The following is a 27,819-nucleotide window of genomic DNA, read 5'->3' as shown; positions in this document are numbered from 1 at the left end:
AAAATGTGGCGTGTCTTTTGAGGTAAACCTCATGATAAGATTATATAAGGAGACTTAATCAATGTAAGGATTTCAGGTATTGTGAATATAATTATAAGATTAAATAATAAAAAGTATATAACGGATTATTTAGGCTCGGGTTTCATATATAATTAATAAACCATCCAAACACTGGAAATACAATTGTCTATTAGTGCAAACAGTAAAATATTAATACGTAGAGAATCAACAGGAGGGAATACTGTACAAACATTAAAATAGAGTCTCATCATAGGGCAAATATTTTTTGCAATCCTGCATTCCACAATAACACAACTTTCTATCCCTTAGCTCTACCTCCACGGAACATTCTTCACCTTTACCACTGCTGCCACCACCACTATAATCAAATGTGATTTCTTCACCAATCTCAATCACTGTTAATGCAAAAATACAAAGTTTTGGAATAAGGTTATTAGTTCTTACTGGAACAACTACAGCATTAGGTTGGCAGGAATGGTTGATGTATCTCCCAATATTACCAATCATTGTTGGATCCACGTAAGTTTTTATAACACGGCCTTCAGCCAAGTGTTCATTTAAAACAAATATATAGTTCATTTTTCCTTTATTTGTCTGAACACGGCATCTCGCTTCCTCTAAACTTATAACTTCACCAGCATATTCGCATATGAATTCTCCTTTTGAAATTCTTGTTTTAGACTTTAAACCAAATCCTTTAGCATCCCCTGATTTAAACACTTGCAACCCTTTTCTAGGACCTAGTTGAACCAGACGATTTCCACATCTTTGCAGGACACAACAGCCACACAGTGAATTACACTCCACAACTGGACCATTTAATTTTGAATCTAATAATCTTCCATCATCACTGTAATTAATTCCGTAACGTTCAACACATGGACAATTTGGATGTAAACATTTTCCTTCTCTACAATCACAACCTCTTACGAATGGTGTGTTGAAATCATCAACGTTTATACCTGGACCAGGAAGGCTGGTTACTGTATAGAATACATCTGGTGAAATGTGATTATAATCATCATCCATAATGTCATCTTCAACAGAACTGGCACAATATTCATTATTTGCTCTACTCAACATTGTGACTTAAAATTTCATCAAAGTTCTAATGATACACAAAATAACAATGATAACTCCACTTCTATCAAACTTGTTTTCCGTCTTGCTCTCTCACAAACTAGTCTTAATGTAGGAGATTCTCTATAATTTGAAGAACATACCAACCAATTTAAAATTGTATATTTTTCAATGACGAACCAGTTCAATATTTAATAAAAAATACTTGTTGAACATTAATGTCACTCAATCACAGATGAAATCAGCACCAGATCTCACAACTTTTAATGTGATGATCAGATCATCAAACTTATTTCACCTGCTTTAATGATCAAAATAGGTATTTTATTTGATTCCCAAGATCCAATCACTGTAAGCAAAAAAAGAAAGAGTAAAATCAGTGCTCTTCTTCTATTATAATGTCCACAGTCAATAATTATTTAATACCAACAAATAAGTTATGAATGTAAGAGGGAGAAGAAGTGGGAGACAAACTGCCAGATAAGCACATAGATTAGATATTTTATATAGACCATACCAAACAAGAAAAGACATATGTGTGTGTGTATATATATATATATATATATATATATATATAGTGTGCACACAAGCTAGTATGAGGATGAGGATACTGCATTATATTCCATCCTTAAATACATGAAGCACACATGCACAAGAAGAAGGAAAAAGAAAAGTAACAAATAACAATAAAGGGAAAAAAAAGAGAGAAAATAAGAGAAAAGTGATGGGGGAAAAAATCAAAGGACGAACAATGGAAAGGAATAAAGCAGTCAAAGAGAAAATGGAAACAAATAGAAGAAAAATATCAGAGCGAGAGAATAAAAGAATAAAATGAAGAGAATAAACAACAAAGAGGTAAACTGAAGAGGGAAGAAAGAAACAGGAAACAAATCCAAGTAACAAAAAACGAAAATAATAACTTATAATATTCATTCATTCATAGTGTTCTGCCCAAGAGCAGGTCTTTCACTGCAAATCCAGTACTCTCCAATCTTTCCTATTTTTTGCCTTCCTCTTAGTCTCTGCATATGATCTATTATCTTAATGTCGTCTAGCATCTGATATCTTCTTCTGCCCTGAACTCTTCTCCCAATTTATAGTATGAGAGAGTACAATTAGATTTTATGTACGAGTGGAAAGTTTAGCATCCACTGTGAAGCTGAGGACTGTAATTTCCACGAGCACATAAAATCTAATCACTCTTGTATGCTATATATTATTTTATCCGTTACTGATATTTACATTTCATTTTAAATTGTACACCTTTTCTATATAACGTGCTGTTTGTGAATAAGTTATAAATGAATGAATGTATGGATTTTATTGTTTCTTATGTGTTAGTTGCCATGGAGAGAGTGATTTAATAGTTATTTATGGTACTTGTGAGGTAAGTGCATCTTTATTGCGCCTCGTGCTTAAATTACACGAGCGCATAAAGATCACGCTCACATGCACCATATGTAACTTTATCCATGACCATAACGAAAAATTATGTTTTACAAAAGAAAATATTTTGAAAATAAGTTCTCATATAATCACATATCATGGCATGGATTTTAGAATCGATATGTGTACTAGGTAGGTCATGATCAGACATCGGATTCTAGGGCAAATGCCTATTTTGTTTCTTTAGGAGAAAAGTAAAAATAATTATTAATATTTGTGTTTCATGGAAATTGAAAGGTATTCAAAGAGTTTTATAGTGCCCTAAAATGCCCTAAAACGGTTATTAGAGCCTAATTTGTTAATATTCGCCTAAAAATGCCTAACTCACTGTAAAGTTTCGCATTTTACTCTTACTTTTTATAATTTATACATGCATTCACTGCGAAATTTAAGGCATTTAAAAAGTGGAAAGTTTGCTTCACACCGGCCATGAAACCATTGATAAAGGAAACAAAATGTTTTGAATCTCACGACACTCGCAATAGATTTCACCGAATTTAACATGTTTGGAGGCATAAATGCCGACAAAGAACCAACCTTAGTTTTGAAGCAGGCAACAATCACAACATGTGCTGCTACCGATTCAGAGATATACTACACTATAAAAATGACTGTTTTCGGTCTGAAACCGATTAGCTGTACTGCCCTTCAGAGTGTCATAAAATCACAATTTTTGGAGAAAGAGTGTTTTTGAAATATATATGAAAAGTCGAAAAATTGCGAATTAGTAGGGTAAACCGTTACAAAATATTTAAAAGAATGGCCCTCCTAGTGTTAACACTACCAGGAAATGCAACACTAAGTGGAACTTTGTATTTTTGTCCAATTGAATCTCAATAACAACGGTTCATTTGAATGCTCGTTAACAGTTGCTCTTTCCCTCACCTTATTTGTGTTGAGAAGTTTTGAGCGGTAGGACGTTTTCCTGTGAAGTTTAACGCGATAATGCCGAAAAATATAAGTGCAAAATCTACATTGATCCGGCAATGGCTAACAGAATATTCAGAATTCACTTATGATGGAAAAATAATATTCTGCAAGATTTGTAGCAAACAGGTATGTAACAATAGTTGAAAATATAAATTCTATTAGTTTTAATGAGTAGGCCTATAATATTTATACATTGACTGAGCTATCCTGAGGTATAATTCTTTTTAAATTCCGATAGTTAAAGTATTTGCAGGTCATTTAAATTTTGATTGTTCGAACCCACTAACTTTGTGATAGAAATACGGCAATACAACAATTAGGATTTTATTTTAATTCAGTTTACTTTACATTTTTAGATTTCGCAAGAAAAGAAGTGCCACCTAAAGCAGCATGTGCAAGGAGCGGCTCATAAGGCTAAAGCTCAGCAGAAAAATCAACTGCAACAAACTTTACTAACACAGCCTACTTCATCCAATCTCAGCAGCAATTTCTATGCTGATTTAACCAGAGCTGCTAACATTCCCTGGAATGCAATTGAAAATCCGGTTTTAAGACAGTTTTTACAAAAATACTGCAAACAAAATATTCCATCTGAGTCGACCCTAAGAAAAAATTACTTAGACAGAATATATAATGAAACTTTAGCTTCCATTCGGGAGGATATAGGTGATTCTTACATATGGGTCTCTGTGGATGAAACCTCAGATCCTATGAATAGGTATATAGCAAATATGGTAGTAGGAAAACTTAGTCCTGATGGACCTTCGATTCCACACCTCGTATGTGTTAAGGAACTTTCGAAAGTGAATAGCCAAGCCATTGCTTATTTTGTAAATAAAGGCCTACAGTCTTTATACTCAGGTAATATAGACGATTCTAAAGTTCTGTTGTTTTGTACTGATGCTGGCTCATACATGGTTGCTGCAGCTCCACTTCTTAAAACATTTTATCCTAACCTCACGCATGTAACCTGTCTAGCACATGGCCTTCACAGGGTTTCTGAAACAATCCGGAATGAATTTCCTCTTGTCAATTCGTTTATTTCTAACACAAAAAAAATGTTTTTGTAAAGCCCCATCCAGGATTTCAATATTCAGAGAGAACTTTCCAGATATCTCACTCCCACCTCAGCCGGTTGTTACACGATGGGGAACCTGGATTCAGTCAGTGGCGTATTATTCTAAGTATTTTAAAGAAGTGGTCACAGTTATTGATAAATTACCTGAAACTGATAGTGCAGCGTGTGTGAAAGCAGTGAAAGATTGTCTGAATGACTCACGAGTGAAAAACGATATTGCCTACATAACATCAAACTTTTCTTTCATACCTGCAAGCATTGAACAATTAGAACGTGAAAAACAATCTCTTTGTAGCCAAATAGCAATAGTAAAGGAAGCTCAAGTGAACATACATTCTGCTTTGGGCGAAACTGGGAAAAAAGTTAAAAATAAGTGGGACAACGTATTAAATAAGAATGTAGGATTTTCATTGTTGGAAAAAGTATCAAGAGTGATATCGGGGGAAAGTGTAAATGTTCCAGTAAGTATTGATGTTTTTTTTGTACCTAATTTAAAATTTGCGCCTCTCACATCAGTTTCGGTTGAAAGAAGTTTTTCTGCTTTCAAAATGATTCTCAGTGACAAAAGGCAAAGGTTAACTGTGGAGAATTTAGAAAAAATTCTGGTGGTGTACTGTGCAGATAATTATAATAAAGTCTGAGCATGGAACTGAATTTCAATAACTTAAAATGAGTAATCTTGATATCAATAATCATTATTTCATTAGTTTCAATATATTAAATTTGTGCAGCTCTGTTTATAAATATAATATAGTATTCTTTTTTAATGTTTAAACATACTTTTTTGTGCGTATTTTAGTGTATAACTAAACATTTCAGTGAAAGAAATAAGTATGATACCTTGATGTGCCTAAAATGCCTATTTTCATTAAAATAGAGCCTAATTTTACAAATTTTGAGCTTATTTTAGGCACCTAAAACTGCAATTTTTAGTGCCTAAAAATCCGATGTCTAGTCATGATGTAGGAGGCCATGATTAGTGAAGAATGGTATCTAAGGCATTGGATAAATACTTACTTACCGGCTTTTAAGGAACCCGGAGGCTCATTGCCGCCGTCACATAAGCCCGCCATTGGTCCCTATCCTGAGAAAAATTAATCCATTCTCTATCATCATATCCCACCTCCCTTAAATCCATTTTAATATTATCTTCCCATCTACATCTCGGCCTCCCTAAAGGTCTTTTTCCCTCCGGCCTCCCAACTAACACTCTATATGCATTTCTGGATTCGCCCATACGTGTTACATGCCCTGTCAATCTCAAACATCTGGATTTAATGTTCCTAATTATGTCAGGTGAAGAATAAATAACAAATTATAATTAATTATATAATTTTAATATGTATTTTTTCATTTTAAACGTGTATTTTCGTCTTTTTGAAGTTTCAGGATTATTTAGAAGCGTTGACAGGACTAATGTGATTAAAATAATTTCACATTTTACTTCTGTAAACTTAAGAGGAATATTAAAAAGTAGTTAATTATCGTGTCTGTTGATTAACGCGTGTTGTTATAAAAGTTATAAAATCCTATAAACCCAACTTCGCAGGTTCAAGTCTCCTCACCTCCCAAAAGGTAAATTATTACAAATTAAAAAAAAAATACATATTAGATATGGATGCAATGCACAAATTACGATGTAGTAGATAGCGAAGGAGATTGAGTGTATGTATATTTAAGAAATGGTAATAAAGAAGTAGAGGTAGTGATATTTAGTAACTAATATATTAACTTCTTGAGTAATAGTTCAATGGAAAACTATACGTGTATATCCGGGTATTAGAAAAATACTAATGAACTGTGAGATAAAGTTCAAACTGTGAGGTAAAGTCTTTATCTCACTAGTGGAATAAAGTAATGTTGAATAAAAGCCTACTTTACAAACGCAAAAGTATTTAGTAAAGGCATGCTTTTCGTTATGGTCATGGATAAAAAAAATTTAATTCATTGATGTGAATAAAGCTGTTGTTTAGGTTGCTAAAGGTGGTGAAAGAAAGACCAATTTAAATACCAGTTATGGATAAAAATATTATGAAGAAAAGAGAAAGAGGAAATTATAACAAAATACTACTGGATATAATATGACATAATTAGGGACTTTAAATCCAAATGTTTGAGATGGGCAGAGCACATGCAGCACATTTGGGCGAATCCAGAAATGCATATAGCTGGGAGGCTGGAGGGAAAAAGACCTTTGGGGAGGCCAAGACATAGATGGGAGTATTAAAATGGATTTGAGGAAGGTGGGATATGATGATAGAGACTGGATTAATCTTGCATAGGATAGGGGTCGATGGTGGGCTTATGTGAGGGCGGCAGTGAACCTGTGGGTTCATTAAAAGCCATACGAAGTAATACTGGATATAAGTCTAAAAACTTTAAAAAACTTCACTGTGTTTAAATTTGTTAGAAAAGGTGATATACTTTAATATGCTGTACACCCATTTCAGAGACATCAGCTACATCATCAGCACATTTTAACATAGTGAAGTTTTTTAAAGTTCTGAAATTTTTAGACTTTTATTTAAATATCAAATTTCTTTAAAAAATAAATACTAGTTTGAAAACAATATAGCGGAATGTAAATATTATTGGGCTGTTACTAAGACTAAAATGCTGATAATGAGAATATGAAGCAAATGAAATGTTATAAAACAGAAAACACGGACTACAAAAACAGACTGTACAGGAGTTCAAGTCTGGACAAGCTGAAAATTACCATCCATTCTCAAATAATTTATATAATTTTTCAAGTCCTCACATTGTACCTCTTTTTTAGTGAGTTGTGATGGACACTTTTCTTGCCATGTCTCGCAATCCTTGGTTTAGCCTACAGGCATTTCCTTTCCGGTTTCTTTTTCAGCAATATACTATTGTAATATTTTGAACTAATTGTAGCTAAACATGAACAGTACTGTTCATCATTCAGTTCTGCATATCTGTAGTCAAAAAAAAAATTTTTTTTTCAAACTTTTTGTATACATCATCAGTATCAATTACTTCCTAATAATTGTTCCATTACATTAATGAAATTAAAAGTATTTGTAAAAATGAGTGTTCTTCTTTATTCCATATAGAATTATTATAAAATTACATTAGCTCTTTCGTTCAAACTTACAAAAACTGTTTATAATCGATTAAAATTTGATTAATCAATTAAAGGCAGGTGGTTAACTGATCAAAATTTTTAGCCAACTGGTAACTCTAATGTGTGTATGTGTGTGTGTGTGTGTGTAAGAATGGTGCAATTTATCTTGCCACTACTGTAATGTAATGTTATGTTATGCATGTATGTATGTGAAACCAAAGAAGGTTCAATACAGCACAGTTTATAGTCTATATTCATTCGTGAAATTAAGCAGTACATTATTGTATTTAATTTTTAAAATTCAATGTCAGCATAGCCATTTTGACTAGCAAATACATTATTTGAACAGGTTGGCCAATACATAGAAAACAAGTCACAGAATATAACAAAACCAATTTCCTTTCCTGAATACATATTTTAGCAGAATTACATAAAACCAATTATATTTCTGGCCTTTCGAATAATTATTATAAAGAATTCATAATTCAAATCACTTAAATAAAGAAACAAAATAGTATGCAATGTTGCATAATGGCAATTTTCTTTGTTATTGAATAACAAGGTTGTCTTATTGGACAGGAAATATAGCACAGTCATTGAACTGATCATTTTACCACAAGAGGGGAGAGACTACAAAATAACCCAGCTTCACAGCAAAAATAAAAAAAAGGTAACATGTCTATATAATTCCGTGCTATCTACCTCATCACCATAAAGAAATGATTTGGTCAGCACAACACTTCGACTACACTTTTCCATCCATGAGAAAAGCAAGTACAGTGAAATGCCACTATAACAAATTCATGGTGTACCATAGCAATTATTTTCCTTATACTGAAAATGAAGCTATGTTGGAAAGAGTGGGTGAAGAAAGAATGATGCTGAAACTGATCGGGAAGAGAAAAAGGAATTGGTTAGTGCACTGGCTGGGAAGAACTACCTATTGAAGGATGCACAGAAGGAACAGTGAATGGGAGAAGAGTTTAGGGCAGAAGAAGATATCAGATGATGACGACATTAAGATATAGGATCATATGCGGAGATTAAGAAGAAGACAGAAAATAGTAAAGATTGAAGAATGCTAGGTTTGCAGTGGAAGACCTACCGTTGGGCAGAACATTATGTATGTATGTATGTATGCTGAAAATGATTAACTGCTTGCAAGTTGCAATTTAATGGGTCCAGTATTATTCATAAAAAACACATATGCTATATATATATACACATACAGAATAAGTGCTTTAACACAAATTATTTTCTAAACTATACGTGTAACAGTTGCTACAATGCATTAACTGAACAATTAAAAATATGGTACTTGTTAGTTTACCCTTCTATCAGTATCATGCTCTACCAGGTAAATCAGCTAAACACAATCGAACAAATACACAAGTCAATGCAGCCATATTAAGCAAACAATTTACAAATGAAGCTCACACAGTATAGATATTTTTATTTTTATTTGCTGGTATTACATTAAACTGACATTCATCATTAAGATATTATTCGACATTCACTGCAACATTTCACTATAGGCTACTCAATTTTATACAAGACTGAATGAATCTTAGCAGCTGCCATTGATGATAATACTTACCAGTAAATATTCACAAGCAAACCAGTCCCAACGAATTCAAAATCTTCCTTGTCCAGCACCTCCGATGTGGAAGAAATCATGCACACTTGTTCGAATTGTATCAATACTGGTGGGCAATTTTGGCAGTGGTACAATTCGAGACACACCCCACACGACTAGACCAAATAAAGATGCCTTTACTGTCAATTTTAACATCCGACTTGTGAGAGTTGGTGGGGGAACTCTCATGATTGGGGGAATATCGCCAGCAGTCACCTTTCCCCAGTTTTGCACTATTCCGGGCACATGTCCAATCCCAACCACTCCAACCACACGCACTGGTACAATGCCTAAGAAAGAAAGTTCAAGTGAATAAATGGACAGTTGCAAATTGTGAACTTCTGGGTTATTAAACTGGACATATCAAGAGGGGAAACAGCTATTCACAATGTGGCAACTGAAAAACAGGACTGAAGCTGGAAAAAAAATGACTTCATGTAAAGTTTGAAAAATCTAAGCATTGTTTATTCAAAGTAGCTTCCATCTGTACATACAGAGTGTACACAATGATCACAACTACTGAAAGGATTGACAGAAGATGGAGTCTGTAACTCATTGAGTCTCCATATCACAAAAATAACAGCTTTCAGTGGTGCCTTTGAGACTTCGAAATAAACATCCATTTAATACAAATGATGCAAGAGCACACATGAAAGCCAAAAATTTTATAAGAGCCCTTGATTTGATGCATTGTCATGGAACAGAAGCAAACACCTTCTTGATAATGAGGACATACACGACAGATTTTCTGAAGCAAATGCTTCAAAATGCCCACATAGTAGGAAGCAGTAGCTGTCTGGCAACTGGGTACAGACTCTGTACAGTATTCACTATCATAGAAAATGATTAAACTGATTTAAATTTTTTGTATTTTTTGGCGAATTTCCTGGTTTGGGGAAGTTTATTGACGCTCACACTACTCTTCGTCATTTTGTTTCAGGGCTGCAGTGGACAGACCACATCTCATCACCTGAAGTAACCAAATTCAGGAAGTTTGGTTTCTTTCTAGTGTTCTCATGAGTTCCTTATAGTACTCATGTCGGAACTGCTACAGATTGTCTATCAATGAATATGAAACAAAACTACACACAGATCAGAGTTTTCTTCAAATTCTGAATTATTACTTGTCAAATGGGTTCCTCATTAACATCCAAATCCTCTGAAACATTCAGAGCATTGTTATTTGGTCAATGGGGTTATTCTTCACACCTCACCAATCAACTCTGGGAGTTGAATTTGCTGGGTCTAGGTGTTTGTCTTCCAATATTCTCACTCAGGAACACGTGAACAAGGTAGACAATATTGTCTCTGCTTCATCATTTCCATTGCACTTTTGCCCAGCTGAATACAAAGGACAAAGGAACTACCAAGCAAATATATTACTCTATTAAACTATGTCAACTGTGTAGGAAATGCTTGTGTATGTTTGTGTGTGCTCCTATTGACCGATTTGAGAGACAGGACAGTAGTATTGTATGCTTTGGTTCTAGATAAATAGAACACTGCACTGAATTAACTCCATGTGTTAGGAATAACAATTATGAAATGCTTATATACTAAACATGTATTCACATTATTTGCACTGTACCTTATTTTAGCAAATGACATTCATCCTCAGTGAATTTACCTCGTCAGGTGTGACAATTGAGCTATTGCTAAAGTCAGACTGCATCAGTTGAATCTCGCGTGTTTTCGTCCGTTTCACAAGAAGAACATTCATTCTCCAAATTGTCATTGTCGACACCTACATTAATTATTATTACATTTTCAATTACTTATTCCTAGTATTCTTTGCTAGTATTCATTTCTTATTTCACATACTTTATCGCACATCTTCTTCCAACCATCCGTTGTGATCGGAGACTGACTCTACTAACATTATTGGCGCATATTTTTTGTTTCATAATATTCCAATCCAAACCAATTCAACAGGACCCAGGTCACAATAATTTGGAGGTACACATAACACTGCGAGACCATGTTTGTGTAATACTGTTAACTGTATAGAGTGGTGAGGATTTATGTAGTACATTTTCAGGTCACTCTTTGTTAAATTAGATTTGAAATGTACATTGCCTGTAACCATGACAAGATATCTGCTTTACCAAATTACAGAAGGTTGTTTCCGATCTCTAGAAACGATTTTTGAATGACGTCATGTGCGTCAGGAGTCACACGACAGCTGAACTGTGGTGAGAGGTGACAGAACAATAGTGAATAATTTTATAGTCAGAGTGCACGGTATCTCATAGCAGCAATGCCCAAAAAAATCGAGCCTTTTTGGAAGGGGTACATTACGATCCTTACCGATGCCAAGTACAGTTACGTGAAAATCATAGGAGCCTGCAAAAAACCTGGTTTCATTATTTCCAAAAAAGGCATCTTCTGTGTGCTTAATAAGACTAGTAAAGCTCGGATGGGATTCAAGTGTACATAATTTTTTAAGGAATAGCTAGTTAACAAAATTCGATGTCTGTATCTTACAACCATTCACGCAAATCTAGCATAAGATGAGAAAGTGATACCTGTGTTGGTACGTTGTGGCAGGGCAGCCAATTGCAGTGAGTGGGTGAGGAACACATCTCTCTCGTTCACAAACACAGTTCCGAGAGCTGGGAATTCACCGGCCATTTCAGCTAACATCTCTTCCAGTAAATCTCGCCGTTTACAACGTTCTACTTCTTCCTTACTGCAAATGAATATATCAAATACATTCATGAAGAATAGCAATGTCATCATATAAAGTGTAACTTATATTATTCTTAAAAATCTCAAGCAAATATATTACAGAACATTCCTTTCAAATGTTTTAACTGATATTCCAGACACTAACAGATTCATGGAATTTTTAAATGGGTTAACAGTATACAAATGTTCAGGATCTGGAAATTAAAAAAAAGAAAAATTCTCAAATATTTGTTAAAGACATATTTGTTATTTTCTTAAAATGGACGTTTGTATAACGTCATACCCTTATTTATACTCAAGTACTGGAACAGCCCTAGCATTACAGTGGTTACTTGCTTTACCTATTATATGGATATTAGGGAGTTGATTTTCTGGGAAAAATGATACAATGCAATTGTTTTCCATTGCTGCTGTTTTGGGACAAGAATAATAGTAAATTATGAAAGAATAACGGAATTACTGGAAAAAAATAGAATATCTTGTGAAAACATATCCTAATACCGTTCTTGTCCACCACCAATTCCACTTTGACTCACTGGAATTTTAAATTAATTTCCAGTGTGGAAAACTGACATGCTAGCCGTTTGGCTAATGGCGTATCTCCTTTCTGCCCCCTCCCACACCACAAAAAAACTATCTATGAGGACTTCTTTCATTACAACTTTGAATGCTGTACTAATTGTTATGATTTTCAATAGTTAAAATCAACTTGTATTAAAATATGTCCAGTTCCATGGACCGTAACATTATGGAATCTTCTATCTGAGTAATGCAAAATGGACAAAACAAAATAGCAAGAAAAAGATCTACTTGGATGCAAGACAAAAGGAATAAACTTGGCGTCAGAGTTCTTTTTAGGGTAAAAAAATTTTTCTACCAAAGTATGAAACAATTTGTAACATTCTCAAATTATATTAAATATTCCTCAAAACACTATAGGTACAAACGAGAAATAAAATAAATTTACTTGAAGACAGAGTCACTGACAACCAAGTCAGTGTCTTTCCTTATGTTCAATTCGTGAACTTCATGTTAGTAAATGTTAGGTATCATTAAGTTCATAATCATAACACACAAAAAGAAAGACACATAAAAACACAAAAAATCTCAGTTAAGGGAATATTCTAATTCTTGGAACACCCAACAATACATAGACTTTGTTCATTACGAATTCTACTTCACTCTCAACTGCTTTTGCAAATGGGTCTCAAAAATGAAAAATCAGTGTTTCAACAAATGGCACACCACTGATATATAATAGGTATTACCTATTTTTGTATATCTCAACTGACTGAATTCTTTATCCTTTCAAATTTAATTAATTTACTTACTATGTATTACATTTTTCACAGCTCAACTGATGAATAACTGTTTAGATTTGTAAATTGAATTATCTGCTATGTACTGTACATTTTTGTAGAGCCATCAAATGTAGCTCAGTCGACAGACTTGCTTGCATGCTGATCCAAAGTTGCGCTTGAACTTGAGTTAGATTTCCGTTTGGGCTGATTACCTGGTTGGGTTTTTTCAGAGGTTTTCCCCAACCATAAGGCAAATGCCAGGTAATCTATGGTGAATCCTCGGCCTCACTTCATCTCGCCAAAAATTTGTAATCTTGTAAAATCTTGACTTCTTCCACATCTTAAAGCTTCAATGTTAATGTAAGATATATGAATACAATCAATGAAATGAAAAATTGAAAATACTCTGAAAAACTAAAGTTAAATTTTCACAGCAGGTGTCAGTACTTAGAAAAATTGCTGATTATTTAAAATTAACATCACCTACCTGATTGGCTCCTTAGACATAAGGAGGTGCCACATCAGACGCATTGTCTGCCACCACGACAAGGATGCCAGAGCTCTTTGAAGAGTTATATGTATAGGTCGGTCACCTAAGTGTATAAGGCACATTGGAACTTGCCGGGCCTGAAACCAAGTTTCCAGTTCATGAGGTGCTGAAGTACGAAAAACAATGATAACGTCACAAAAAAAGACTCATCTATTGCACATGCCACACACAATTCTTTTCAATAATCTAAAGAAATCTTAAATACGCACGCACGCACACGCGCGCACACACATTAGAACATCAGAAAACCAATGTAATGTTAATGATGATGATGATAATACAAGTAATTACTGGTAACAGTAGAACATAGGCTACAGTACTTCTGGTACTAACCTAACAATATATTGTCAGTTTCAAATACATGTTCATACTCACTCTTTTACATTTATGTATTACTTACTTACAAATGGCTTTTAAGGAACCCAAAGGTTCATTGCCGCCCTCACATAAGCCCGCCATCGGTCCCTATCCTGAGCAAGATTAATCCAGTCTCTACCATCACTCCCCACCTTCCTCAAATCCATTTTAATATTATCCTCCCATCTACGTCTCGGCCTCCCCAAAGGTCTTTTTCCCCTCCGGTCTCCCAACTAACGCTCTATATGCATTTCTGGATTCGCCCATACGTGCTACATGCCCTGTCCATCTCAAACGTCTGGATTTAATGTTCCTAATTATGTTAGGTGAAGAATACAATGCGTGCAGTTCTGTGTTTTGTAACTTTCTCCATTCTCCTGTAACTTCATCCTGCTTAGCCCCAAATATTTTCCTAAGAACCTTATTTTCAAACACCTTTATACATTTATGTATTAAGATATTTATTTTTATAATGCAATTTTTGCCTATTGTGCAATAGACTGTTTTTTATACAGAGCATGGGAAAAGCAATCAAGTACAAATTCATATTATGTGCGACGATGTTGGTGACCTATTCATGGTATAAAATATTTAGAAACAACTGATTTTTGTCATACTTCCAGCATCTGTACAGTATGACAAATTGTATAAGCAAATCACTTAAGGTGTAAATCTCAGAGTAATTAATATCTAAAGATTAATTTCTATGCTCGTGAAACTCATAACTATTCCTAGATTGAATTCAGAGAGTAAAATTTACTCTCATTTTAACTAATCTGGAGTAATGAGAAATTTATTCGAGTTTGGTGAAACTGGTTCTATACGAATTATTTCTGGACACTTTGTCTTTTACAGTTCAGAGCTATAAGTCACAATGGGTTAGATCAAGGGGAACACACATTCCTACCAGTGGCGAAGCTCTTAAGAGGTTTTTGAGGATTAGCCTATCCAAAAAATTTGAGTTTTATATCTAGTAACAGTATAAGTTCGTAATAACGGTGTATCGTAACACTTGGTTTCACTCTGATCATTCCATATATTAAATTCACTGTTGGCAGTCATTACACTGCAAGTGGCTTATTGCAGAAAGCCTCGTAGTGAGAGGGGAGGCTGAGGAGGAGGGGGTATCAATTCGCTATGACTCGGTAGCAAGATACCTCAACCCCGATATGTGCCGCGCTATATTCCTTTTTCTGTGTATGTGCTGCATTGTTGACTGTTAGTTTAATCAAAGTGCATTCGTGTGTGTGTTACATACTAATCTTGCTCATACTGAGAGAACATTGAGGTCATTATTTGTAGAACTAAAAGAGAAACCATTTTTAAATTGGGTGTATGAAACGAAATGAGGTTACAAAGGTAGATCGACACTATGATACAGTTACATATTAAAATAGTGAATGGAGGAAGACATAATAGAAAATTTTCATGGTATAAAATATCCTTGGCTAACAGAGTGCTCTGAAACAAATAAGTTACATTGTTATATCTTATTCTGTTTGGGGGTGAAAATGAGTGGTCATTATCATCCTCTTGTGGGGTCTGTGTCACAAAAAACTGTTATAGGAAACCCGAGAAAAATCTGGTATATAAAAAGATACAAGGTAAGCAGATTTTTTCAGGTTATCCAGTATTTACACCTTGGCTTCGCCACTGATTCCTACCGATAATTTTATTCTCAATACTCTATGAAGATCATCTATAGAATACTCAGCTATGATCTTAATGGGGAAAGGCAAAATCATGCTACAGCACATATAGCCGAATATTTTATGCATTATCATGAATAGCAAGCTCTCTACGTAATGAATGTCTGCAAGCAGATCAACCAAGAGCTGGGCTGCCACATTGCAGTTTGTTTATAATGTATTCACTCAGCACGTGAGAAAATATGTTCAATTTACATGCATTTTTTATCTCATTCATGCCATTTATTATGGATTTTGAGTACGAAATTATCAAGCTTTTATATTCCATTGTGGAAATAAATCCTTCGAGTTTGTGAAAACTGTCAATAAATAATCTAAATAATCACAATGGCTCACCTCAGCAAAAGCTCTTCGAAATTCTCCACCAGGGGCCATGCCCAATTGTTTTGTCAGATGGGCGGACATGCTGAGGAGAAGTATGTACATGAGCCCATGAAAAAGTCCATTCTGCTTGATGGTTGATCTTACTTTTTCTGTTAGTGGAATAAATAAACAAACAAATTACATACACTAAAATTGACGTTTTATTTCAATAAACATAAAGATTTTCATTGTAGTAAGCAATAGTGACAAATTATAAAAATGCAGACACCATAATATACTTAAGCCACTGGAAACATAGCTCTAACAGTTCTTGTGAAGTTGGGCAAGAAAAAGTTCCAGAACTTACCCCATCCCATTACAGACTTTTGTTTGCATTAATTTGGCAATCCCATAACACTAACATTTTAATAGGAAAAAGCAACAACCTTCAGTCGCCTTGCTAAGAGCACATAAAATAAATCGGTGGTGTTCCATTTCAATGAAAGGTTTTAATTCTTCTTGTCTGAAGCATATTTACATACTGATTTCTTTCAATCATCGGTGCGAAAATGAACAAAGATGGTAAAGGTCACTAAAATGGGTATCAGAAGTTGACAATGTCATCTTAAGGCACTACTGAATCCCAAAATTATGGGTAATACCCAAAAGACACAGCACATGAAGTCACTATCTCATGAGATATCAGAGGATACTTGGAAAGAACTGGGCTATCACTGCCTGTGACATTGTACAATAAGTCAAATATTCTTTGAAAGGGTGTAGTAGAACTTATTGTGTTATTATAAATCTTATGTTGAGATTGATAAATCACAGCTATGAGTTTTGCTATGAGTCAGAAATACATCTGAGTAATGAAAACCAACATTATCTGCAATGTCTGTAAAATAACTTTTCCTATAAAAAGTGTTAAATAAACCAACTTACAGAAATCCTTTTAACATTTATTATGGTGCAGTTCACCTCGAAAGATTCAATACCTCGTGCAACCTACAGCTTTCTCTGGGAATGAAATAAAGTTGGAGTTCTATATCTCGCCAAATTTGTAATAATGTAAAAGAACCTAATGATAATAAAATGATTAATGTTGTAAGCAACATTTTCAAATCAGCAACTGTATAATTTGCTTACAGTTCATACATTCAGCTGCAGATGTCACTCTTGAGAAATCTCTATTTTCCTCTGATATCTAAAATAGAAACAAGTGAATTTTCCTTGGTGATACCTATAGGAGATTCCATTCGATTCATGATTTTCTCTATGATACTATATGACAACTTAATAATAAATTTAACACACATATTAAGTTCTATGATGATTAGCAAAAAAATGGAGGTCATCTCAGTAGATCTACTTGTCATACTACATTAGTAATTTGTCCATTTTCATTCCTGTATTTGGAAAATGCTGAGTGCACACAATTACCCAATATGAAGAGCAAAAAACTTTCTAATGATCTAATGACCAATTCACAAATTATTATTTAAGAATGGATTTCTTAATATAAAACAGATGGCACCAAATGATATTTAAGACTAATAAAGGGTAGAAGGGAGGTGTTATAGAAGCCATGGAAAAATGAGGAATAGAAGAAAATGGAAATAATTTCAGATACTAAACACAAATATAAAACATGGAAAAAAAAAAAAACTCTCTTTTATGACACTGTTTCTAAAAAAAATTCTAAGTTTTTAAGGCGTTATCAATGACATTGTAAGTCATTTACTACTTTGCAGAGAAAGATCTCCTTACGACTTTTACATTAAACATTATTAATGGCAGGAAGAAAAACATGAACAATGTATCATTAAGTGTAAAGAAATTAAGGTAAAGTTATTTTATGTACTATTCAGATTAAATAGAAACTAAGGATAATTACCAAAATTAATATTTTTGGCTTCTTCCAAGATTGTTTTCTCATCAAGTTGCAAGATATTTACTCTTGATTTGCATAACTCAACCAGCACTATATGAGGTTGAACAGCTTTGATTACCTGAAAAATCACATAAATTGTAACAATTCATAATAATTTAACAATCAACCACAAGAATTTCTTGAAAATTACATGCGTCCTACTTAAGGTGACACAATTTCAAAAGCTATAATCCCGTCGCTCTTATTTCCAGAAGCAATCACATTGTAGGTTGACTACATTTAAACATGTGCATTTTGTCATTTGCTGCTGATGACGTTATGTATTTCCTAAGGCTCAATAAATATTTAATATAATTGCCCACCATTTTGATTCTATCATTGGCATTTGCAGAAAGCACATGAGCACATTATTTACTGCTCAATTATTTGCTCAATTACAGTGCGTTTGATTTATTATCATAAGAGCTACAACATGATAATGTTTAACGGTTCGGCAAATAGATTTGTCTGGTAGCTCGGCAACGAAACAACAAAAATGGCGAATGATACTACCTACCTAGACTTTATAGAGCCTTCACTTCCTAAGGCATAAGCAAAAAGAAGGAGTCATATGAGAAATAACAGCGACAACTATAATACATTTATTTAAAGCAATTCTTCCTTACCACTACCATGATGAAGTATGGAGCCAGAATCTAAAGGTAAATGGTCTAGTCCTGTGAATATTTATTTATTTGTCTAATGGTTAGTACACGATATTTACTATCATTGACTGAGGGAAAAACAAGAAAGTAGTGAACAAAACTATGGATTAAGTAATTAAAAACATTCAGGCTCTGGCTTCCCAGTAGCGGTCGACTTCCTTGGAGGATTTCAGAGCAGGGCATTTTGCAAGATGTTGTCTATCCATGTCTTCCTGTTGATGGCACAAAATGCAGGATGCTGATGGAAGGATGCCAAGACGATTGAGGTGTTTACCCAGGATATCATGTTCAGTGTTAAGACGAAAGCTTGCAACTGCCAGTCTTCTGGGTTCAGGAGGTATATCCATAAGTAATTTCCTACGTTGTTGCGAAATGTTCATGTCCAGTTCTTGTTGGTGATTATTTTTTTGTAGTTGCTTGATATATTGTTTTACTGAGCTAAATCACAAAGGTTTCCATGGATTTATTTTGAGATTGGCACCCTTCTTAGCTAATGTGTCAGCCTGTTCATTTCCATGTAGATTACAATGTCCTGGGATCCACTGTAACACAACTGTTTTGCCACGTTCTTTTAAAGTTGCAAGTATTTTTTGACAATTATTGATTTGAGTCCTGTGAATATTAAATTGTGGATTCATGGATCCCAAGAACATAATATGCAGACAGAATTCTAAAACTGAAATTCTATTTAAAAGAGGAGCACTATAAATTGTAAACTTTCTGTAATGTATCAGAGTCATTACACACCAAATCACATAAATTTAAAGACAATTTTACCTTCATGTCTCTGATCTCGTTGAAATTTATATCTGATCCTCCATGTACCTTACTATTTTCAAATTTAGGTCCATATATCTTTCTTAGAATTTTCCTGGTTAGTGTTCAAGACTTGCTTCCATTAAGTATAATTGATTTTATAATAGTCCTGTATATTCCAATTTTGTTTTACTTATGTATTTTGTGGATAAAATTTTACTGAGAGCTCGTAGGCATCAGTTTAATTTTGAAATCATTTTGGTAAACAGGAAGCATTCAAGTTCCTAAAATATTGCGTGCATCATTGTAGTTAAGTCTGAATACTTCTGGTATTAGTTGTCAGAGAGAGATATGAACTTCGGCTCATTTTGAAGATTAAAATAAGTACTTCATTTACACTTGAAATAAAAAGAATTCGTTAAATATTTACAATTTTTACAAAACACTTAAATTTAATAACATCATTTTAAGTGGCATTTTAAGTCTTACTTTAAAATTCCAGAAGAAAATCCCATAAATATCTCGAAGATATTTATACAGTCCTAGGAAAATTCAAAATATAACTCCTAATAGTTACTGGGATGTTAAATAACTTATCAAGTCATGTGTCATGAATTGGCAAGCTTACAGAAGTTCCTTTGCTTTGCAACACTGCACCACAATGTATACAAGCTTAGGGTTCTGGATGCACAGATGAGTGTAGCTGATCACTTTACAGTCTACCACGTTCATCATTTTATTTTACACCAACTCAACATGTTCTTAAGTTTATTTATTTACTCTGGTGGAGATTAAAGCTATCAGGCCACTGCTGCCTTATATTCAATTAAAATTCGAATTATTAGTTAAAATATACAGTGTTTAATAAATTCATTAATTCATTAGTTTCCTGCCTAAGAGCAGGTCTTTCACTGCAAAACCCGCATTCTCCAATCTTTATTATTTTCTGCATTTCTTTTAGTCTCCTCATACAATCCATAATGTTGTCTATCATCTGATAGCTTCTTCTGTTCCGAAGTTTTCCTCCATTCACCATTCCTTCCAGTGCATCCTTCAGTCAGTGATCTAACAGATTTCCTTTTCTCTTCCTGATCAGTTTCACCATTATTCTTTCTTTACCCACTCTTTCTAGCAAAGCTTCATTTCTTATTCTGTTTGTCCATTTTACATGCTTCATTCTTCTCCATATCCACATTTCAAATGCTTCTATTCGCTTCTCTTCACTTCTTCCATGTTTCTGCTCCATACAATGCTACACTTCACACAAAGCACTTCCTTAGTTATTTGTCTAGAGATCCACAGAAAATGCTCCTTTTTCTATTAAAAGCTTCATTTGACATTGCTATCCTCCTTTTGACTTCCTGGCAACAGCTCATGTTACTACTTATGGTTCATTCCAAGTATCTGAAGCTGTCCACTTGTTACACTGCCTCATTTCGAATTCGCATGTTTACCTTCTTTATCATTTTTAATAAAAGCAGTCACTATATCATTTTATGCCACACTGCTTCCAAAATAAATCACTTATCAGTCAAATAATTTAAATGTCCGTCACTATCCTTGCTTTGAAATAAATAGTTTTTTATTGTCAGAGATACTGACATTAGAACAAAAGAGTGCAAGTGTAAAGTACCTCGTACTACTTGGTACCTTGAGTGAAAAACATTATTATGCTCCTTGTGTTCACTAGTGAAGAAGTTGAGAACAAAAATAGAAATGTTCTTCTTGGTCCAATTGATCTCCTTGGTGATTGGGTGTGTTCTGGGTTAAAGACTACAACTACTTTTCATTACAAGTTTCTTAAAGCACCTCTGATGATGCTTTTTTTTTTGCGACACTGTATCAACATCTAAGGTTATTCAGCATCTGAATGAAATGAAGGTGATAATGCTGGTGAAATGAATCCGGGGTCCAGCACCGAAAGTTACCTAGCATTTGCTAATATTGAGTTCAGGGAAAACTCTAGAAAAAACCTCAACCAGGTAACTTGCCCCAAACGGGATTCGAACCCGGGCCATCTGGTTTCACGGTCAGACTCACTAAGCGTTACTCCACAGGTGTGAACCTGACGATGCTGCCACCTAGTCCTTTTCCATGGGATGTAGTAGAAAAGTGCCACTCAGCAGGGTTTTGAAAGTAATTTTCGTGTTCAAAAACATATGCTGTACTGAGCACTAGAGCCATCAGAAAAGTTGATTAATTTAAATTATACTCCCAATTCCTGTTCAAAAAATTTTTAGTTTTTTTTTTTTTTTTTATTTTATTGGGTTATTTTCCGACGCTGTATCAACATCTAGGTTATTTGGCATCTGAATGATATGAAGGTGATAATGCCGGTGAAATGAGTCCGGGGTCCAGCACCGAAAGTTACCCAGCAAATTTTTAGTTTTGTTTTAAAAACGTGGACAGCATTGGTGTCGTATTTTGAACATTCGGAAAAGGTGACAAAGTTTCTTATGTTTCATGTCGTCGTTCTTTTTATAGTAAGCAACAGAGAGCTGGACCATGGTCTGCCAATTGTTCCAATGCACATCCTGAACAGAATCCTGGATAACAAAAGCATCATTTTCTGAAAAATCGCTAATCACTATTCACTTTTCTGATCCCAGGTGTTCTTTACACTCCTTCAAAAACACATTCTGTTGCTGTACATTAGATAGTAAATTTGTATGTTTGGTTGACAATTTGTCAAGGAAGCCCTCAACTGGCAATATCAAGGTTTCTAAGTTTGTGTGATTCACTGTCACCCTTTTCAACAATCTTTTCTACTGTAAATGATTCAAGAGTTCATCCAGATTTAGGGTCAGGAATCACAAATTGCCTTTTCTGCAGTTACATGTTTAGATATTGGTAGCATGTGAATGGTGGCATCAAAGTGCAGTTTTATTTTTCTATAGGACCAAGTGTTAAACATTATTAATATTAATTAAAGATTTCTGTCTCTGTTTCATGGACAGAATCTATTTGTTTTTGTTTATATCGGAATTCCTTGAATCTCCATCTGAACAAGTGTTTTCAATATGATATTGTCCTTGATATTTTTTGCAACTTTTCTCGTGGATATCTTTTTCTGACAGTTACCTTTTCTTCATTGGTGTTCCTCCAGTCATCATTAACCAACATCCACAGTGTTCACTCTGAGTTACTGGACAATGAGGAGGGGATATCACTATCTGCATTTTCATTTTCTTCTATTGTCACAATATTGGTATCACTAGTATCAGGTACACACAACTCACTCGCACTCTGTTTCTTAGTTTGATATTTTAATGCAGCAAATCAAATACTGCAAACTTTTAAATCACGAGATAAGTTTCCATCCATCCACATGGCACTACAGCCCCTACTGGGCCTTGGCCTCCTTTAGAAGTCGTCTCCATTCTTCTCTGTCTCCAGCCTGACGTCTCCATCCCCGTACGCCCAACAGTTCTCTTGTGTCCTTTTGGACTGCATCCTCCCATCTTGCTTTTGGTCGGTCTACTAATCTGGTGTTACAAAATTTCCCATTTACTATCTTCTTTACCTTCATCCATTCTTACAACATGATCTGCCCATCTTAGTCTTCTGATTTTTATGTACGAGACAAGTTTACACTTTCCATTTTTAGTTTTACAAGTACTGCAGAAGTCACAGGTTCTAATTTGTCGTTTCTAACATCATGGTTAGGCAATTTAAATGGATTGAAACAGTAGAATTACAACGCCATTCTACCAAGCCAGTCTTGATTTTACTTGTATGCACACAACAAGACAGTTCAACGAAAATCTTAGATCAACTAAGGACAACTGCTGAAGAACTGATGGGCCATTACGTGCTTTTAGAAGTATAGGTAATCTGCTTATTTCTAATTAACACTAGGTGAGAAGTAGTTTCCTTATCATTCCCTATTAGCCAGGCTAGTACAGATATATTCCTCAATCATTTCGCTCAATCTGAGTCTTCCACCTCTTAACACATAATCAGTATATTATTTGTACAGTTTCTTCTCATATGAATTCCATTCTGAAACCAAAGCAATTCAATGTAAAACATTTCAAAGAATACAATGACATTTTCTTCTGCTTTTTAAAAAGTAAGTCGCGACTATACAAAAACATATTTCAAAAATATATCCCCCTAGAAGAGGTCCATCTTATGTTTTGATTGAACCTTAAAAATTATTATATATGTGGCTCAAATTTTGAACTTTCAAATGGCAAACACAGAATGTGTACGATTTATAGAATCTTCAGAATAACATTTTTCATATTATGTTGCACACGGATTTACTGGGGTGGGGTAATAATTATTAATTACTAAATAATTTTGTTTTGTTTTTTTTTTTTCTTCAAAAAAAAAAAGTAAAAGATAGGTTATATTTGATCTAGGGAAAATATATATATATATATATATATATATATATATATATATATATATATATATATATATATAACAAATTGGAGCAAATACTAAGTCATGTTTCGAAAGTATTCAGTTTGACTAATTCAATTATGATCAAAAACTTCAGAATCCTCTAGCGCCTTGGGAAAATGACAACATTTAAATACTAGCAATATTAATTTGGCACACATGAAAGGGAAGATTAAAACACGAAATAGATTATACTCAACATCATTGAAGACTAGGTTTTTTTTCTTTTTAATTAAGTAAACTTTATTGTACATAAAATAAGTACATTATAGTTGTGATTCGGGAGGAAATTAAACGCGGAATAAATATGGGAAATAGCTGCTATTATTCGGTTGAAAATAGCTTTTGTCATTCAATCCGCTTTAAAAAAACTGGAAGTTAGAATTTATAAAACAAAGTTATATTACCGGTTGTTCTGTATGGTTGTGAAATTGTAACTCTCACTTTGAGGAACAGAGGTTAAGGGTGTTAGAGAATAAGGTACCTAGGAAAATATTTGGGACTAAGAAGGATTAAGTTACAGAAGAATGGATAAAGTTACACAATGCAGAACTGCACGCATTATATTCTTCACCTAACATAATTAGGGACAAGCGAACAACAAATCCAGACGTCTGAGATGGGCAGAGCATGTAGCACATATGGGTTAATCCAGAAATGCATATAGAGTGTTAGTTGGGAGACCTGAGGGAAGAAGACTTTTGGAGAGTCCGAGACATAGATGGGAGGATAATAAAATGAATTTGATGGAGGTGGGATATGATGCCAGGGACTGGATTAATCTTGCTCAGGATAGAGACTGATGGCGGGCTTTTGTGAGGGCAGCAATGAACCTCAGGGTTCTCTAAAAGAATTTGTAAGTAAGTATAGTTGTGACTAACTGGAACACAAAAAAGAAGAAACTAACTTGACATCTGTTTATGGGTATTGTCCACTGGCAATCCCAAAAGAACTCTATAGTCTCATATCACTATGTCGCTGTAAGTATCTTGCATCATCATGTATATTTTCAATAAACAATACAGACAGTCATTGCACACAGTGCACCATAGGAGGTTGGTCTAAGCAATGAGATGAGATGATGGAGAATTGTTGGAATGCCACAGGGAAACTGGAGCTCCCAGAGTAAATCCCTATGTTAGTTGGACCACAGGCTTCCCCAACATAAGTTGTCAATGCAGGGGCTAAATATCCACAACTGTTTCTGTCCTTTCGAGAAAAATACATTCCAAAAATGAAAACACTAAGAAAAAGTGGGTGGGAAAACGTTAAAATTTGGAACAAGTTGGAAAAAAAAAATCTAAAAACTCACAATTTTCGCAAGTAATTAGGCCTAAATTGAAAACACAAAAAATTCGCAAAAACAAAAAAGAAAAAACTTTAAATACATATAACTTCAAAGTTACATTTCAATTTATAATAACGACCAACTTAACATTCCTAACCTAATAGTCTAACCTAACCTAACCTATGTCAACGACGAGTATGTCAAGTTCAGTAAAAAAACTAAGATCACTTACCTTACATTAATGAAGCGGTGGATACATTTCTCTGACGTCCATAAAAAAATATGCATTCACGATGATCTGGATATGCCCTCTTGAATATAGACTATGCTAAATATCTGATATCCGTAAATACGACTTATATACATCAGACAAAGAACTACATGCTCCTGCCATCACCAGAACTAATGTCGAACTGACAGAGACAAAATGAACACAACCGAATATCGAATTAATGTGACAACATCAAACATCGACTTATACACGTGTGGCTCGTGACAGGATCATCTTGGCTGTCAGCGCATGCGCTGATATGGTTAATAAAAACCTAAACTAACCAAACCTAACCTTCGTATATGCAACATGTGTAATCGGAACACGAACGAAACTTCTTGATTTGATCTGGAATGTACACGCAAAAATATATTCAGATAAGTTACACACTGGCATTGCATGAGAGGTCTGCACATGGGTTACTACCAAACTGTTCCTGTCGCAAGCCCCTTCTCTTACTTTACACATCAAACACAGCATCATGGCTGACGACCACTTCCAATCGGCCGATATCCGTAAGTAGGCCTACGTAAATATAACAAATATAAACTATGACTGTTTTCTACTCACTTTTTCTGTTTTTCCACATTAGAAACTATACGCCTAATCAGAAGGTCTTAAAATATTAATTTCATAAAAACCCAAAAGCAGTAGGCCTACTTATAGAAAATTACCATCTTTTTGTATTACCTTTCGAAAATCGAGCATAAAAATCGTTTGTGAAAAAAAAAAAAAAAAAAGGGTTCGAAAATCGTAGAGTGGTCGTCTTCTACAATTACCAAACAAAAGGGCAATTTTAAAAATTATTACCTTGGCAACATCTTCCTGACTCTCCATGCTAAAATGTGCTGTTCCCACAAGATAGACTTTCCCTCCATCAGGAGTAGTAAGTAATGACACAGTGTCTGGGAGCCTTGAATCAAAGCTCGGGTCGTACTTATGTAATGGAGAGGCTTTAGACGGGAGATTTGGTTTCTCTTCTGAGCTTGTGTCTTCCACATCCGATTCAACTCCTGAACCTAAGCTTTCTTCTAAAAGAAAATAGCATTTTTTTTTAAATATACCTATCTGCTACTCACAGAATTTTAATTCCAGCAATAGTAACAGAGATAAATAACAACCAAACTAACATCTCCAGAAAGCTACCATAACGTATAACAATCGTTATTTCATGTAAAGACATGTAATAAATTATTTGTAATTTATTATATTACGTGTCTTTACATGAATTAGAATGATGTTTGCCAAACCGGTAATTAATTCTGGCTCTTCGAAATCGGTTACCCCAATATTCTGTTACATTCCTGTGTAACTTAAATTTATCAATTAGGCCTACTTCTCGCTGCCAAATTCCTTTTGTAGGACTAATGCTGTGGCAATATTAATTTTACTTCGGATAGAATTTGAATTAGCCTACATAATAACCACTTCAGACGATTTCGCAAATCATAATTAGTTACCGATTTGGTAAACATTACCAAAATCAAAAATACATACACACAAAAACAAACTCAACCTAATTCAACCCCATTATCGTCGTAATCTAAAGACTAGCCCTGTTACGCCAAGAAAAAAGTAGTAGTTCTTATATTTCATCTTAACTTTATGGCTTCAAGTTACTCACCTTCCTCATCTAGAATAATACTACAACTTTCGGGACTTTCATCTCTTTTCCTTTTGCCGCTGCAACTGTTTTCTGGCATACTTGTTCGTTCGTTTACAATGAAATCTTGCGAGGAATTCTTAGCACTTTGAGTCACAGACTTTTCAACAGGGTTCAAATTTGTATCGCCACCAGCTAAAACTGAATTTTCTAATATAATTTGTTTTTTATTAAATCCGAGTAGAGAAGCCTCCTTGTTGGTACTTAAACCGTCTAATATTTTGGACGAAGAATCTGGAGTCGAGAGTACTGATGCATTCGCAGTATCACTATTGGACACGCTTGCCATGATTTTATCTAAAAATAAAATAATTTAATGAAACATAAGTCTTCCCAATGTACAATTTTAAAAACTATTTAATATAGAACATACCCTACACATTGGTTGGCAATGTGATTATAACACAGAACTGAACAATTTGTAACATGCCTAAATAATATTATTCAGATGTTCAAAATGACTACTTACGCCTTAAATTCACAACAGTATTTCGAGGTATACTCAAGAAACAATTGTAACGCAATATCTTAAACTTTTACTGCTGTTGTGAAATGATGACATATGTTTATTCCATTCACGTTTCCTTCGATTATGAACAAATGAGCATTATCGATAACGTATGTACTCGTAATCGAAATTATGATA

General features: G+C 34.3%; 2 protein-coding genes across 3 annotated transcripts; both read right to left on the bottom strand.

The window, feature by feature from the left end:
• Positions 1–125: 125 nt before the first annotated feature.
• On the bottom strand, positions 126–1,104 carry LOC138714888 (probable histone-lysine N-methyltransferase set-23). Its single transcript, XM_069847131.1, has one exon. The coding sequence runs from the start codon at positions 1,102–1,104 to the stop codon at positions 253–255; it is 852 nt and encodes a 283-aa protein (XP_069703232.1). The 3' UTR covers positions 126–252.
• Positions 126–27,819, bottom strand: LOC138714887 (traB domain-containing protein). 2 transcript variants are annotated; one of them, XM_069847128.1, is made up of 9 exons: positions 27,643–27,819; positions 27,135–27,470; positions 26,321–26,541; positions 18,085–18,199; positions 16,221–16,357; positions 13,756–13,895; positions 11,805–11,968; positions 9,241–9,569; positions 126–1,450 (listed from the first exon to the last, which is right to left on the bottom strand). In XM_069847128.1, exons 2-8 carry the CDS (start codon positions 27,460–27,462, stop codon positions 9,277–9,279), a joined length of 1,398 nt encoding a protein of 465 aa, XP_069703229.1. In that variant the 5' UTR covers positions 27,463–27,470; positions 27,643–27,819; the 3' UTR covers positions 126–1,450; positions 9,241–9,276. The 2 variants fall into 2 exon arrangements, with proteins under 2 accessions (XP_069703229.1, XP_069703231.1); XM_069847130.1 differs by having other exon boundaries at positions 1,309–1,450; positions 26,321–26,538; positions 27,643–27,800.

The sequence above is a fragment of the Periplaneta americana genome, chromosome 15 (assembly GCF_040183065.1).
Source record: "Periplaneta americana isolate PAMFEO1 chromosome 15, P.americana_PAMFEO1_priV1, whole genome shotgun sequence".
Classification (NCBI taxonomy): Eukaryota; Metazoa; Arthropoda; class Insecta; order Blattodea; family Blattidae; genus Periplaneta; species Periplaneta americana.
The sequence above is the reverse complement of the archived record's forward strand: the minus strand, read 5'-3'. Positions and strand labels throughout refer to the sequence as shown.

Bases quoted from the DNA above. Each gene is read 5' to 3' on its own strand.
- LOC138714888 (XM_069847131.1), bottom strand. From the start codon at position 1,104: ATGTTGAGTAGAGCAAATAATGAATATTGTGCCAGTTCTGTTGAAGAT.
- LOC138714887 (XM_069847128.1), bottom strand. From the start codon at position 27,462: ATGGCAAGCGTGTCCAATAGTGATACTGCGAATGCATCAGTACTCTCG. The intron at 13,896-16,220 runs GTGAGCCATTGT...ACTTGGTTTCAG, and splicing joins TTCGAAGAGCTTTTGCTGAG to GCCCGGCAAGTTCCAATGTG. The intron at 11,969-13,755 runs GTAGGTGATGTT...ATTCATTTGCAG, and splicing joins ATGTCTAAGGAGCCAATCAG to TAAGGAAGAAGTAGAACGTT.